Consider the following 17,289-nt stretch of genomic DNA (forward strand, 5'->3'; position numbering starts at 1 on the left):
AGGAAAAATAAACAGGTCATTTTAAGCAGTTGCAGTAAGAATAACTATATTTTTATGGATATAATCTGTGCCTCAGATAACTTGTACTCCTTTCAAGGAAGCTGGAAGTAGGTCCTCCAAAAACTGCACAAAAGCAGAGTCCAGGGAGCTGTTGAGGAGGAAGAAAGGAATTAGGAGAGGGTGGTTCAAGTGCAAATTTCCCTCTTCCTTACGCCTGTGTATAAAACTCACCAGTACAGGTTGAAGAGATTTTGTTTTTACAGATAGCCAGTGGGTTTAAACATGAAAATGCAGTTTCTTGTTCTTCTGGAGCTAACAAGGTTTTATGTTTGTCACAACAAGTCTTCACAGCAGTGCCACAGTTCACATGGAGACTTGAACATAGTATGAAGAACAAATTTGGGTGAAAGAGTGGGCTCAGGAAGGATTGTACCTCTGGGTTTGTCCCATTTTTTCCTGTTCCTGGGCCTGATGTTGAATCGTAGAATCATAGAATAGTTTGGGTTGGAAGGGACCTTTAGTGTCCCTAGAATGAGCAAGGATATCTTCAAGTAGATCAGGTTGCTCAGAGCCCTGTCCGACCTGGCCTAGAGTGCTTCCAGGGATGGGGCAGCTACCACCTCTCTGGGCAAGCTGCTCCAGTACCTCACCACCCTCATCATAAAAAATTTGTTCCTTATGTCCAGTCTAAATGTGCCTTCTCTTAGTTTAAAACCATTACCCTTTGTCCTATTGCAACAGGCCCTGCTAAAGTTTGTCCCCGTCTTTCTTATAAGCCCCCTTTAAGTACTGAAAGGCTGCAATAAGGTCTCCCTGGAGCCTTCTCTTCTCCAGGCTGAACAGCCCCAACTCTCTCAGCCTTTCCTTGTAGGAGAGGTGTTCCAGCCCTCTGATCGCTTTTGTGTGCCTCCTCTGGACCCACTCCAACAGGTCCATGTCCTTCTTGCGCTGAGGGCTCCAGAGCTGGATGCAGTGCTCCAGAGCTGGATGCAGTGCTCCAGGTGGAGTCTCACTGGAGCGGAGCAGAGGGGCAGAATCCCCTCCCTCGACCTGCTGGCCACGCTTCCCTTGATGCAGCCCAGGATACAGTTGGCCTTCTGGGCTGCGAGCGTACATTGTTGGCTCATGTCCAGCTTTTCATCCACCAGTAGTCCCAAGTCCTTCTCGGCTGGGCTGCTCTCAATCCCCTCATCCCCCGGCCTGTATTGATAGCAGGGGTTGCCCCAACTCAGGTGCAGGACCTTGCACTTGGCCTTGTTGAACCTCGTGAGGTTCACACAGGCCCAGTTCGTGAGCATGTCCAGGTCCTGCTGGATGGCATCCCATCCCTCAGGCGTGTCAACTGCACCACTCAGTTTGGTGGTGTCGGCATGTAAATAAGCGTAGATAGTATGGCACACACTTAATTTTGGGGATTTGGTGTCTTAGCTTTGAATATGAGCTGTGTTATTTCAAAGTCTCCAGGCTTCCTCAGCCAGGCTGGGAGGGGACTATGGTAAGCACGGTGGGTTGCTCTGGCGAGAGAAGTGTTTGGTCCTCACGTTTGTAGAGGCTTGGTGTTGTCCTCCCATAAATGGGATTGGTTGAATGAAAAGGGCTTGGTTCCTTGCTTCTCGTTCATAATAACCCACTTCTGGTTTGTTATTATTTGCTCTGTTCGATGTTGTATGGACTGTACTATACTATATCTATACTATATCCATGTACCCATATACTGTACTATACTGTACTAAATCCATGTTGTATGTATAACAGTGCATACTCTAGCAGGGAGATGTTCTTAAGTTTATTGTTATGTTCTTAAATTCAATGAGTTCACCTGAGGCGGAAAATCTTCACAGAATAGATCATCTTATCTAGGACTTTACCTAGAAGAGCAAAAATGGTTGTCTGCAGTTCATGTGTTGTTCCTCACAAAATGATTTTTTTTGGTCCCTTGACAAAGTGATTCTTTGCTGCTTAAATTAATTTCCCTGTGCTTGTTACAGAGTAGTGGTGGAACACTTTTAGTCCCTCAGTAATAATTTCTGGAACTCCTAGAAAGATATTTGGAGAGTTTCCATGGACACCAATGTTCTGTTAAAATTTCTGTCCAGAGTTAAGAACAGAATGGGACCACAAGTTATGAGAAGAATGTAGAAAGGAGGGCAAAAAAAAAAAATAGGGAAAGGGCTTCAGTGTTCCCAAACCATGGTCTGGTACCGCTTGTCTCACATAGAAGTGAAGTAAGAGAAATGAAGTGAGAGTGTAGCGTGTGTGAAAGTGGGAGGATCAAGTACAAAATATAATGTTGTGACGCTAAAGAAGATTTGTGCAGTGTTGCCTAGGAAACACACTGCCAGTTTGCAGTCAACGGCCTACGCATCTCATGGCTCCCAGTAACTGTTCGCGTCTCGGGAAGGCCCCTGGGACCATCTGTAGCTGAAGCATGTTTTACGTGTCACACAATCTCCGTCCCCAGAACAGGGCTTTGACACAGACTTGCGTTTGCAAGCGTGGTAAGCCTGCAAAGCCCTTGTTTTGTTGTTTCACTGCTTGCTCAACACTCGCTGTTCAAACTTCTGCACCTTTCTTCCCATCCCATAGGTGCCCAGTGCACCAAGCAACTGCTGACGAGTGTTAGCTCTTTACTTCAAACTTGATCTTTTGATTCTCCATATGGGATGTTAAGATAACTACTTTGTTACTAAGCCCAAGAATTATAGGCTAGCTTTTATTTTTGTACATTCCTCCGTGTATTCTCCTAAAAAACTGATGAAACAAATGGTTCTCTAGATTTCCTGTGTTGATGAAGCATATCAGTTTCCTTTCATGGGAGTCCAGAGGAGATGAAAACTGCTTTCAGTAGCACTGCTTTGCAGTGCACGCCTACGGACTGCTTCTCAAGATTATTCAGGATAACTTCCAAGCTTTTCTTTGGCATATTTTGACCGATACCATGTTTCCACAGCACTGATTTGTTCAGCAATGTATATGGCAGATGCCATAACCGTTGAATTATTTTAGGAGTTAGTGTCTTCTGAAAAAGAAGGGATTTCACACAGTTTTGCATTTCTCAGCAACAAAGCATAAGGTAAGACTGAAGGATAGACTTCTTTGATTACCTCCTGATTTTTAGATGTTGGCTTAGAATGGTGGTAGATGAGACAAGGGATTCTTTTAATTACTGTCCATGAAACACACCCTACATCAGGCTGCCCTGTGGGGCCCTGAGCATCTGTCAGTCCATTGCATTGGAACCTGCTTTCTGCTTATTCTGAGTTACATCACCCGTGCATCTCCTTGGCATTGGCCATAGATGCCAGGCTGACAAAGTGTTTCTTGAACAGATAAAGAAATTTGGAAGTCCCCGAGGCATTCCACCATCTGCTGTCATTGGTGTGATTTCCTTCCCTAGCAAGTAGGTGAGATGCTGTAGCTGCTGCTTGTCGGAACTGTGTTGAGCGAAATGGCGTGAACGTGCTGGAACCGAACTTCTGTCTGAAAATTAGCTCTCCATTGGAAATATTTATACAGGATTTGTCTGGGTATTCAGTGTTAAGAACAGAAACTGATTCTTTTATTCTGTCTCTTTAGGTCTCCAAAAGGTGATGTCCATAATGAAGGATATGTCTTGGAGGTAGAGTGCTGTTCCTCTTTAAACCAACTTTCAGACAAAAAGGAGATACCTGATTTTATTAAGAAAGTGAGTACAAAAAAAAAGAAAGGCAACTAAAACACAGTATGCTTTTATTTGCACTATAATTACTGCTTCTAGTTCTGTCAGTCTGACAGTAGGAATATGTGTACATTTTGTGCAGTTGAAACACTGCACTAGAATTTGGTGTCTTGTAATTTTGAGTATCTGAAGGCCAATTATACTTACTGAGGGAAACAAGTTTGTTCATATTATTATGAGAAAATGATGTGTGGTATCCCAGAAGAGTGGCTTCTCACAGATGGTATCAACTAAGTTACCAATGTGTAAGACATCTTGTCCTATAATGATGTAAACATTTTAAGTTGAAACAATATAGGTAATTTCCATTTTAGTGTCAAAATATCCTGTTGGATGGTACTGTAGCTGGAAGGCCTGTTAACTCCCAGAATCCCCCAGATTACATAAATTTTCTTTCAGTATCATGTGATGTTAGCAGTTAAAGGTGGTACTGGTACCATCTCTTAGATGGTACTAAAATAGCTTTGTCATCCAGGAAGGGGTTGCTTTCAGTAAACTGTTATATATACTGGGGAATTTGAAAAGAATTCTGCAGTTCTTTATTTGTTGCCTTCTTTTTCAAGTTTTTTTTATGCTGTAATATTCTGCCAGACTGGAAATTAGCAGGTTATGTCTTTTTTAGTGAAGACAGATTAGCTGTACATGTTTCAAATTTTGCAGCATCTGTTGTGTCCTACTGCATGTTATAAAAATTAGCATTAAATACTATATTTACTTAGCCACATGGCGTAAGAATAGCATGAGTAGGCATACTCCCCTAGCTTTATTCCATTTTGCAGTGATAATAGTTCAGAAAATTTTGTAGAACAAATTTCAGCACAGGCTGTATGAGCTTGATAGGGACTCAGCTTGACAGACTGCACTGATGTTCAGTCTTTCCTTTTTACTATGAATTGTAAAAACGGGATTGAAAATAATTCAGCTATGACTATGTGATCATCATCGTCATACTTAAAGTTATATAGATTTTGGTATCAGAACAAGTGAAGTTTTCTAAACACTAATATTCAAAAGTTTAAGTCTGAGTTTCGTTTCAGTGTTTATTGTGTTATTGCATGTTTATTCTGACACTATCTTGGATTATTTCAATATATTTGCACTTAGGCAAAACTGGTGTAGTTCTTGTGTATCAGTTCCAGTGTTTGATTTTGTTCTTCAGTTCCTTGAGTCAGAGCAGAAATATAGGCTGATCTATCACAACTGGTAGCAAAATTTTGTATCACTGCAACAGAAAATGTCTTTGCATTTGTAACTTCAGAAGGAGTATGGCTAACATGAAAACAAAATGACAATCCAGGAGTCAGCTTATTTCCATAAATATCCAATTCTGAGACTCTTCAGAATGCTTTTCTAGACATGGAAATGTTTCTGTTGGTAGAAGCCATTTGATTATGGGGTTATGAAGATGCCTTTTTGAAATATAATAACTTAAATTTTAATAGCTAAAATGTATATTTACTGTTTCTCTGTAGACTGAGTATGTCGCTCATCCTCAGATGTTGTTTGATGTAGAGGAATTTGAAGTTCTTTGAAGCTGTTGGTGTCAAGCGTGTGCTGTGTCACTGTCTATAGCTGATTAAACACATTGTGAAAGTCTCAACACTTTTATGTAAATCTAACTTGGGAAACACGACTTGTTTGGGAGTAGGAATTAATTGTCATATTAACTCATTTGTCTGAGCAAAAAAAGTCCATTGCTTTTAAGGGTATATAAAACAGATGTTTACAAACAAATTAAATGAAAAATAAAGGACGTTCTTCAAAGAAAGTACTAACAAAAAGCTGTTAGAGAGGGCAATTTCTTGCTTTCAAACAAGAACAACCCTATAATTCTTCATAAACTGTGGAATACAATTGAAGTTAATAGAGTGTTGTAATTGAATAGGCAGACCTGTGATCACAGAGCTTTTCATAACAGAGCCTTTTAGCACAGGTTTACCATCTTACTGCATTGCAAATTACTATATTTATTTAGAAAGATACCGAATAGAGTAGCCATAAAACAAAATCACAAGTCAAAATTTTCTCCAGCTGTGAAGTTACCAGAAAAAATTGCTCTACTCTTACAAAATTAATTTTATTATGCCCCGCTGAGCAAGTATTGTTTACATGGAGTTTGAACAAGGAAGCAATTCTAATAACTTCTTTTCTCAATTGACTGTTTGTTGCATTGAAAATGTATGTCATATTGAATATTAACTACTTGCTCCTGGCAAACACAAAACAATTTTGCAATGGCATACAGCATAGTTAATATCTTTTTTTCCTTCTGTAACTCCATATAAATGTTTAAGAGTAATGAAGTAGAAACAAGGAAGTTATTTCACCTGGAGAATGCTTCTCACTCACTGAAATAAAGTTCCATTTTTTGCCTTTTTTGCCACTGCTGTGATTTCTGACCATGGTAAGAGCCATGGAAGACAGGAGACAGTTAAGTGTTGGGGACACAATGTTGCATGGCATACACTCGTTCCCTACCCTAACAGCATGTGGACATCGCCATGTTGTTTGTTCTTTCCTATCAGTGTGGACCTAGTGCAGCTCGACGTATCCTAAAGAGTTCACACAGTCCCACGATGTCTTTCTTTGTCATTTAATTCCTGAGCAAAGAATGAAGTAACTTAACTGTTGCATATGTACTTTATTACTGTGTTGGTATTAGCACTTCTGTCTTTAGCTCTCAGGCAAAACAGAGATTAAAGATTTGCTCATCTACTTTTTAATGAGCAAAGCTAACTTCTGAACTGCTGATCACTGTAGCTCAGATCATTCTGAAGTTGTTGCAAGTCAGAAATGTTACTTCAAAGATACTGTATTTTGTAATATTTTGACTTGTGTCTCATGTAAAATAGGGTAGCCTTTAATTACTTCCTTAGTTGCTCTTTATTTCTGTGTATCCTGTTACCGTTTTTTTTCATCTGAGAGTGTTCTCCTGGATCTACTGAGACAAGTAATGGAAGGAGAAGCTAGGCTGACATCCCATGAAAAGAGTTATTTTGGATATGCAGTCATATATGAATGCCAAATATGTTTCTCATGACCTTTGTTTTCCACATCTATCTGAGTTACGTGCTCTAGAAGAACTGTAACAGGCAGAAGGTCTTAATCCTGTGTTCACGTCTTTGCGTGCTGGTGAAAGCTTACAAAATGGAGGGTCGTTTCTTTACCACTTCTTCCCAGTTCTGACATTTTAAAACCTAGGAAGCACATCTTTGTATCGCTGGTTGACTGCTTAATAATGCCCTGTCAGAAGGACATTCTTGTATGTTAACTTTTTTTCAGTTTGACTGCATTGCAGAGTTCATGTTTCTTGTCCCTGTGGACTTACTATCGTTCCCTAGGGAAGTGTGATAAGCATGGAAAAGCATGGTTTAAAAATGCTGCAGCTTAACTGAAATTGAAATGCAGGCATCTTCCTTTTGTGTTTTTGACTAGACAAGGGCCTTTCCCTGCTGGTCTGTCCTTACTTGACTCAGAAATGAGGCTAATTTCTTCCAACAAACCTAAGGCCGTACAGATGAAGAATTGGTTTTGCGTTTTCAGAAGTGCACCAGTTCAGCTTGGAACACGACTGCGACTGCAATGTTGAAACACCTGTGTAATGCTTATTTTGCAATGAAGACTGCCCTACGAGACAGCGTTTGTCAAATCTGGTCATGGCTGTTCCTGCTGTTCATAGTCTTGGTGAACTTCAGTGAGCGTACAAATGTCATCACCAGCACTAGCTCAAAAGCTACCAGGAACATTGTCACTCCCTGAAGAGGTCCTCTGAACAAATTCTGTAGTCCAAAGTACCCTAGAAATAGTCTTGACTCCTGCAGATGTAGTGACTGTCCATCAGTTTGTTGGCATCTGTTTTCTGGTAGTGGCATTGCTAGGCCAAGAAAGTGATGATATCACTCAGGCTTAAGCAAGTGGGACCCCAGGGAGTAATATGCCAACAAAACTCATTGCAAGGATGCTGATACCCATGTACTTGTTCTAGAGTTGGCATCTGAAACAGTGACCACCAGTTCTCCCTGGTACAAAGGCAAGTTGCATAGGAAGTTGGACTTTTTGGAAAGAAAGGCCAGACAATACTAACACTTGCGTGAAGAACTCACGTGCTACATGGCCGAAAGCATCTACTGTATTTGAGCCCTCTTGCCAATTTTATGGAATATATATGGTATCAACTGGTATTTACTGAATTTTTTCTAAATGTCTTTTAAAAAATAAAATGTTACCAGGAATGGAACTGGCATGAGGAATTAGTATATTTCAAGTGTTAGTTTATGCACATGGAAATTAATACACATTACTACCAACAAGTTTAAACTGCAGTTGAACTTACTTGGTGTACTCCTGAAAGGCGAGACATTTCTTGGAGGGGATCAATCCTCCTGCCCGTTACTTGCCCTCACGCCTTTGGAGGGAGCGGCAGGCAGGAGACTGACTGAGCAGTTGGGTGAGGAACTGCTGCATGCCCCAGACAGCCACAGGTCAGTCTTACTGCATGTTTCTCCATATTGGATGTTTTTATCAAACTCCTGAGGTACTTCTTTTCCTGCTCTCTTCCCTCCATTCATCTGTAGCTGTTTTGGTGTTACCAAGGTAACTGCTGTCTTAGTTGATGTGCATTGTTTTCTGGAGAGTCATCTGCGTTATGGCTCTAAATGGTGAAAAATTTTTGTGTTAGTATTGCTGTTAAAAGACGGGTTAATTCTCCAGCTTCTTTTAAGTTGCTAGGTAGAAGCGGGGTTGGAGCATTTAGGAGGACTTCTGTTTCTCCTGTAAAATAAAAACTGAATGCTTATATGGATTCTCAATAGCTTTTTAAATCTTTTCCAAAGATGTTCCCAGTCAAGGGAGTGTTTCAGCCCAGACTTGACTCTTCACTTATTACCTACATATTTACTCACATCAGAATGAGCATTTGTCTTATACAATCAAAACAAGGTATTTCACATGTCCGTATAGCGTGTGAAAGCGATTTTAAATGATTTCGAACTCTGAACTTCTGAGTTTTAAAACTCTCTTCAGCATCTAGCTATAAAATGGCGAGAAGATGAGGAAGATGAGAAATATGTCATAGGACAAGTTTGTCCATAATAATATGTACTTTTTATATATACAATTATTTGTGTTTGTAACAGTATAACAAGCAAATGAGAAGGCAAAATTCTGCAGTTTCCTAGAAAAAAAAAAGGTGAAAATTACTAATCTTGTCATTTTTTTTACTTTAATTTATCATCACCAAGAAAAATAGTTTTCTATATAGCTGTTCAGTATTTCTCACATTCTTGTCTCTTTTTGTTTGCCATTTCTTATTCTTCATCTCTTAAAGGTTGCATTGCAATTTCTTTTTTAGAAGGAACAAAGAGATGCAGCTTATGTGTTCTGAAGAGCACTAGGCTGCTGGTGGATTTCTTTACTGTGTTGCTGCAGTCTTATAAGGATCTCTTCTGTGAAGTCTCCAATTGCCTTGCTGGTGCCAGGGTTCGTTAGATGGATATTGTAATCCTAAGCATTATTCTTTACTTCTTTATTCTTCTGGCCTGTTCAGAAATCTCCTGCAGGGTATAAAGTCAAAGCAGGTGGCAGTAAAAGACAGAAGAGGGGAAAAATTGAGTCTTTAGTATATTCTCAGAGGATCATTCTTCAAATGAATAAGCAGTTTGAATTTACTTCTGTGGCTAGAAAATGACCCCTCTAGAATACTGTTTATTACCTAGGATTACTTATCTAGATGTGATCTCAACTTCTTCTAAAATTATTTCCATCCTTAAAACAAACCAAAAAAATCCCACCCCAAAACCTTCACTCTCCAGGGTATTTGCAAAAGAACAATACAACATTTATTTCTTCAGCACATTGTAATGAAAACCATTGCTGAGCACTTAGCTGACTGCTTTGTTTTCTGCATGTTTTCAGTGCAAACAGAGCCCCTATTTTATTTTTAAGTATTTGGATCTCAGAAGTAGATATGGTCATGAAGCAGAAGTTGAAACTCAACATCAATGGTTCAGCTGCTTGTGATCTGCTGTGATAATATTTATTAAAGTGCATTTTGTTAACATTTTGTAAGTGAATATATAACAAGAGATGATAAAAAATAGCATATACTGTATTTGAAACAGCCTGGTGTGAAGGGAAACATCTGTTCCTGGTTAAGCTTCTTTCAACTTGTGTTCTTTTGACTAAGCCCTGTAAGAGTGGTGTTGATATATATCTTCCATGAACATTGCAAAACTATTTTCAGGACTCTCCCAAGAGCCTGGTTGTGCTTTTATAATCCTTTGCCCCCCAGCAGCTTTCAGAGCCATCCTCTTGACCAAGACAAAAATAGACATTATAAAGTATGTAGTTCATGTTTTTAATGATCCCACTTCTGTCTGGTGGGAAAAATAACTTTTTTTAAAATAACAATAAATATGATAATATTTTATACTATGCTAAAATAAAATATGCCCAAATTGTTCAAATTACTGTAATTTTGGCTACGAATAACAGATGGCTTGATAGAACAACATGATTTTAAAGAAACACTCTTTGATTTATATAAAGATAAAATAAAGTGTTCCTTGCAAATTAAGTGTAATGTAAGTTTGAGACTGAATTCTTAATATTTAAAATATTCCTGTTGTCCTGAACCTTTCCTTTTTTGTTTTCATTGCTTAGGACAAAGATGGATTAAACCAGTGTGCCAGTTTTGAATCTCATTAGTGCTAGCTGATCACAAACAAGTGACTGTTTTCTCGTGTTCTACAAAGAACACTGAATTGTGTTAATCCAGCTAAAATAGTTGTTAGATACAAAGCTCAACCATCCATCTCTGTAAATCTTAATTTTCCTCTTGCTTATGTTCATCCATTAGTGTAAGAGTTTCTTTCGAAAGATTCATACACAAGACCTGATCTGCATTTTGCAACTGGATTTTGAAAATGCCTGTTCTCTAGATCTCTTGAGACAGAGTTTGTACAGACTTTTTTTTGGTAATGTATGTAAAGTATTTGGGTTGAGTGAGCATAGCTGGCTGCTCCATAGCTGTTTATCCCATGTCCAAAACAGTTTTTAGGGAATAAATCTTAAATGGTGTCAATAAATTCAAGATTTCTTTTGAGTTTAGGGCAAGGATGGGAGGACACAGGTATGTCACATGGCTGTTGGGCAGGTACCATAGTCACTAAATCTCTGTAGCCTGTGTCCAACAACGTTCACGCTTTGCCAGCTCTGTGGAGGAACAGCTGCTGAAATAAGACAACATTTTGAGAAGAATCATCACACCCAAGACCACAGAGGATGAGACAGTGTGGTTTCAAGAGCTGTCATCTTCTGAGCTGTGCTGAAAGGAACAAGTGTACTTGCACCACGCTGCACTACATGTTTAGTACAGATGTATTGTTCTCAGGAATGAATGTACAGCTCGTGCGAGGTAAAGAGGGATTCCAAGTTGTTGCTTTCATCTCTGCCTTGGCTCCTGTAGCAGGAGACATACAGCTCACTGTATCTTGGTATCTCTTGGCAACACTGTCTTAAGACCTTATCTTCTGTTATATTCGGCTTAGCAGTAAGTTGCAGTAGCTACTTGCTTCACTGCATTCCTCCCTGTTCTGTTTGCAGCTTTCAGTTCCCTTCTGCAGAGTCTACTGCCAGTGAGCATGCTGTAAAATGGCAAAGCTTGCTTTCTTTTCCCTGTTCAGTGCTTAGTGTGCTCTACCATAAATGCAGCAAGAGCTTAAAATGTCAAGTCAATGGGTCTGTTGAATGGGCTGTGTCGTGCAAAGATGGAAAGGCGGAGTACATCTGTTTCTTCAAGAAACTGATTAAACTTCCAGGTTTGTTTTTGGACTCTACTAATAATCTCTTGGATCTGTCAACTTCATTCTAATAGTCTTGTCTAAAGTTCCCAAACGGTAAAATTCTGGTCAAGGTTTTCACAGGAAGTATCAATATAAACACTGTCAACAACACTGCTTAAAGGGTGACTGTGGTTTGGAATTATGGTAACATTTTTCAAGGCACCCCTCCAGTGTTTTATCCCTAATGGCCTATTTTGATGTAATTGACAGTAAAAACACTTGGTAATTTGAAAGCCTGAATGCAGACTGGGATTTGACTTTCTAAAAGCTACATTTATATTTACTTATATTTATATGAATGTGAACCAGCTATCTCAAATTCAGAAATGATGAGTATAAACTGGAAAAGGTTAAAAATCTTTGGGAAGTATGGAGCATCCTAGCTAGAAAAGTTGTGTGGTTTGGAAATCTGCAAGTGGTGAAACCGAGTCTCAGAGTAACAGGACAGAGAAATGATTAGTGGTTGCTGCTTTGCTGTTTGATTACTAGAAGTATCTTTTTTTGTAATCTTTTTTTAGTATAAGAAATGCAAAAATGCCAAAGTCACAAAAGTTTTGACATGTTTAGACAGAACTAAACCCCTCCTTCAGAACATTAGCTAAGCTTAGTTGGTTTTAGAATAAGCAGTAAGCTCTTGATGACTGGTGCTGTCTCCTCAGGAAGGAGTGTGTGAGACCTACAGAAAGTAGGAGAGGCAAAAGAAAAGCCTGTCTTAATTTTAAACATCTGCTTTCAGAAATCAGCAGACTAGAAGGGGGATGTGCAGTATTTGTGATGAAACGTGTACTACTGAATATTAATGAAGAAGGACAAAGTTGGAAGACTGTAGCCTCGAACACCCTTTTCCAGTTCCAACTCCTGGCATGCAGTACATAGCGTTCTCCCCAAACCACAAGATCATGTTCTTTGCATGAAGATCCCTGGTACTATGTCTGTTGTCAAAGCAGATGTGCTTGAATCCTAAAAAGAAGGTAGAAAAATACAGTGATCTTGTTTCTGGTGCACATTATGAGATCTAATGCCTCTAACATGGTTCTTTTAAAATCAGTAACCAAATGGACAGACAGACAGACAAGCATTTCTTTTTTTGGCTAAGGCAATTTATTCTGGTTTAAATAGAAAGCTCTGAGCAAAATTAACCAGCTATTGTTTCAAAGGCCATATGTTTGGCCATCAGTAGGACTGAGTAGCAGTCTTTCCCTTAGCTCACTGCAGGGCTAACTAAATGCATCTGACCATCAGAAAATCAGTTCATTGCTCGTAGAGAATGTTGTCCTTTCTTCAAATGCATTTTAGCTACTTGTGCTGTTTGTAAATGGTTTCTGTTTTTTGTTTTTATATTAGCAGCTGTCCCCTTTACTGGCTTGGTACAACATTCCTCCAGTACCTTGTTATATCACGAACCATATAGCGAGCCTGTTAATGAAGTGTTCAGTCCTAATGCCTAGATTTTGAAGGTGTTTTTTTCCAGATTGTCAGGAAGTGTAAGCCTTGAGACCATTTAGGACTGCTATAAACTGGAGCGCCCTAATGACATTCGTAAAACTGCTTTTGCTCTGGATGCATCCCAAAAATGTCCAGCTCCTGGCATACAAGAGTTAAGAGAAATTCCTAACGCTTGTCTTATTAAGTCATTTTGTTTGAAAATCCATATCCAAGAAAGAGATCCTTCTTACTAAATTGCTGTGCATTATTTTCCGTGTTTATTGATGTGAGTGAAATACTATCCTGAGCTTGTGGGAAGTGTTTGATTTGCTGTCTGCCATCCCATGGGAGAAATGTACAGAATCTCTCTGTAAGCAATCACTGAATGTGACAAAACTGTAAGATTCTGTTCAGCATGGGATCTTTATCCTTGAGCTTCTGTATTTGTAAGTAGTACCATCATATTCGCTATGAATAGGAGATCATTAAGGAGCTGATAATGCAACAAGAAACGCAGAATCACGATAACTGGACTGTACAATTAACTTGTCAAGTGTCCTTATTCTAAATAGATTTGAAAAGAAAACCTGTATGTAGCTGTTCAAAATGAGCTTTCAGCCTGGAATCCCTGCACTTCCTTCATGGTTGTGAGGCCTGCAGTATAGAAACACGTAGTTGTCAGAAAAGAGGATTTCATCATTCGGCCGTGCTGTTGCCAGGTGTGGTTTTACAGATCTTTAAATTAGACCGTCAGCTATTTTCTAATCAGCTAGGGAGCCTTCAAGAGAACCAGAAGTATTTAAAAAGGTGGGACATAAATTTGCTACATCAACGTAATGCTTAGTGACATTGCTTTGTGCTGCTGATAGTTCCTTTTTTTCCAAATGCAGTATAAAAATAGCGGTCAGTCAGTTTTGAAATAAACAATAACATTTCACAGATGCTAAGAAATGTTAACAGAATTGCCCCAGCTAAAATTCAATTAAGGTAGTGACATCAGGGTTGGACACGGTGCTTGTTCCTATTCCTGGTAGAGTTAGTGGGAGATTTGATATTTATCTGAGAGATAGCAAAGGCTAAATCTGTCATTTTTTTCCCTTCAGGGAAAATGCCAGGTTTCTAATCAAGCAAATTATAGGGATGACATTAAATTCTTTAACTGCCTTGGCCCCCTGTACACATGTAATTTCACCCCTTCTTCAACCAGGTTCTGTTTTTAAACTGGCGTAAATCCAATCTGTTGCAAGCCAGTTATAAACCGATTTGGATGTACCCACTTGGGGGTTTATCCAGACTGAAATAAATGAGTTAAGTTCTGCTTCTGTTGTTGAACAATAACATGTTTGTGATGGAGACCCGTTCTTGTATTTGTGGTTAATATCATCCAAGCAGCACTTTATGAGGCAATAAAAATGTTTCTGTTCCTATCTGGGGAAAGAACCAAAGAATTTTTTTTTTTCATTTTAAATTTTGTTGGAATTTCCCTCTTAAAACCCAAGAAGTAAAGAGCAAGTATATAGCATATTTAAAATAAAAAAGGTTAGTAAAACAGTTGAAATCAGTATGGATCACCTAATGTAAGAGCATTTTTAATCTAGCTTTTTTTCTGATGTGGTAAGTGATGGAGATGCAGTTGTTCTGCTTTGTCCTCTCATTTAGACATACAATGTCGTATGACAAGGACCTTTGTTAGTACTCTAAACTGGCACTTAAAGACAAGTAATTGTAGTATTTACCTGATCTGGAATGTGTTCTGGGTGACCCTATCAGCATAGCATCATGTTCTTCCCATTGAGTTCAGCTTTCAGCTTTACCCCTGTTTTCTCCCGTGTGTTGCCCACTTATTGATTCCCAGCATCGCGTCTGCTAAGATACTTTCCCAGAAGGCTGGAACAGACATACCTGTCTGTGTGTGCCCACACAGGATGCCTCAGAGGGTCCAAAACCAGGTGGCTGGTAAAAACAACCCTTCTGCCCCATGTCACTCCTGGGCACGACCTGTCCGGGTACTGAGGTTTGGGCTTGCTGTTTTAAGTCTGGGGTTTTGGGTTTTATAATTCAAATATTCAGTATTTAAAATACAGGAAACAGGAAATGTGAATGTATACTGGATGACATAATTCATTCTGGGTATGAAGGCATCTATAATTTTGTACTATTTAAGCTCTCAACAGCATGCTGAGAAATCAGGTTGTCTTTGTTTGTAGTTTGAAAATGTTCAGGTTTTATACTTTATTTGTGATGAGAACTAGCCTCTGCATGGTTTTGTGTAAAGTTGGAAGGAAAAGTTGCATCTGCCAATACATCACTTTGCTGTTCTGCAGCTTACGTTGCACTGTTGATGCACCATTTCCTGCTAAATTGGCTTGATTGAAAGTAATGAGATGCTTGGTTCTCCCTTGTGTAGTTGGGAAAATTTGAAATATAGGTTTAAATAAGATTTTGTATTCTGTATACTGCTGATTAACTTGTTGGGAAAGGGCCTTGAAGATAGTCTCTTTTTCCAATCTTTCTGACAAACTATTAGGCTAATATGGCATAGAGTATCATTCAGCCCTTAGTTCCTCCTATTTCCATTTAGAGAACAGAGCCTCAGAAGAAAAACTTCAGCATCAGGTGTTCCTTAGAACAAATACATTTCTTTTTTTGAGCGATCCAAGACTGTAAAACATTGCTACAATAGCTGTGAAAGCTGTTCTTATCCAAATCACAGCGTGGGAGAGTCTGGCACAGATTGACAAGCAGTCTTTATTGACCAGGACCAATAAAATTACTACATATGTATTATCCTCAAACTCTTAACAGTTGCCTGCTAGTTAAATTTCTATAATTAGCTGCCCTGCAACCTACTAAATAAATGTAGTGGTCTGTCTGTAGATTACTGCTAAGAGAGAAACCAAATTTGTAACTCTGTCATGGAGTGTATAAAAAAAGTATTTGTAAAGTTACAACAGGGAGTCAGAACCATTACGAAGATTATGAATGCATCTGTCATTGGCATTCACTTAAACCTTCCTGAGCAAGCAAGCTAGCTACGTGCTAACTTGCTTTATAGACAGAGAGTCATTTGATCAGGACCCTGACAGTAGTATTTTTATTTGGAGGTTATTGTCCTCTTTAGCCATGAGCTTTAGTTAAGTCAGCATCCCATGTTCACCAGGCGGAACACCTGTGAAGACCTTTGGCTGGTTTCCTGGAGAGCTCTGTTTAAGTTCCTGTGATCACAAAATCAAGAGTTAATTTAATGTGGAAAATATAATAGTGGTTTGAAAGAGGAAGTTCTTGTTGTTGATCAGGTATCATCTGTAGGTTGGTGTGTTCAGAACAGTAACATGTTACCAGGAAGTAGGTGATTCATGTAAAAAAAAAAAAAATCTGGGTAAGGAACATGCAGAAATGAGCTTCCTCTTAAATTAAAAGAAAAAAAAAAGTTAAAAAGTTGTACAAAATTCTTCCTATTTACTTGCTATTGAAGAAAATAAGAAGTCCTGAACTGTTTCACACAAGTTTATGCTAAATTGAACCTCGGAGAATAATGAAGGCACTTTAACTCTCTGGAATTACGTGGTATGCAGAGAAAGTGAAATTATTTCTCCATTCTAAAGTCATTTGTTTTTGAAATATTTGTGTTTAGACTTGGTATTATATGAAGACTATACATTACATGGAGACCTTTCCTTTTTGGTGGGTGATTTTGCTAAATGAATCGGCAGACGCTGACGTTTTCACAGAAGCCTGGGTCTCTCTGCAGCTTCTCCTGGCTTTGAGGAATGCGAGGCTGGGGACTCGAGTGGATGGTGCATCCGTAGTGCTGAGTCTGCCGGAAAGAGAGTTCTCTTTCTGCTTCGTCTCAAGCCTTTCTTAGCGGATTCCAGCTTTATCAAATTGTCGTACTACTAGCCCAATGCTTTTTTCTTAGGGTCTTTTGTGATTTGATTCCTTTGTTTTCCTCCTTCACCTAAAGTGTAAAGCGTTAATAATAGCGTCCCTTGGTTTCCATTACTCTTCTTTGCTCATCTCACAGTGCTTTTTTCTGTTCTGAGTTCTGTCTCTTCCCCAAAGTGATGTATTAAAATAGCTTTGCTTTCATGTACTCATTGTGTGAAAGTTCGCCATTTGCGTCTCAATCCAAACTAGGAAAAACAACAACTGTTGTTATAACGGCGCATAGAACAGAGAGAATTAATAACCATTTCCTTGCATAAATGTCATAATCACGCACCTAATACAGCAGCAGAAGTCCCTGACTTCATAAGGCTGATACTAAAACTTTGTGTGCATAGTACCACTTCTGTTAATTTATCA

At 39.0% G+C, this 17,289-nt stretch overlaps 1 protein-coding gene across 2 annotated transcripts in view; it reads left to right on the top strand.

Moving 5' to 3' along the window:
• RFTN1 (raftlin, lipid raft linker 1) overlaps positions 1-17,289 on the top strand; it is a 100,634-nt gene that overhangs the window by 48,786 nt on the left and 34,559 nt on the right. For both annotated transcript variants that reach the window (XM_075419060.1, XM_075419061.1), the window contains exon 4: positions 3,577-3,685. In XM_075419060.1, the coding sequence (XP_075275175.1) occupies positions 3,577-3,685 (109 nt within the window). The remainder of the gene's footprint in view (positions 1-3,576; positions 3,686-17,289) is intronic.

The sequence above is a fragment of the Opisthocomus hoazin genome, chromosome 4 (assembly GCF_030867145.1).
Source record: "Opisthocomus hoazin isolate bOpiHoa1 chromosome 4, bOpiHoa1.hap1, whole genome shotgun sequence".
In the NCBI taxonomy this organism is placed as follows: Eukaryota; Metazoa; Chordata; class Aves; order Opisthocomiformes; family Opisthocomidae; genus Opisthocomus; species Opisthocomus hoazin.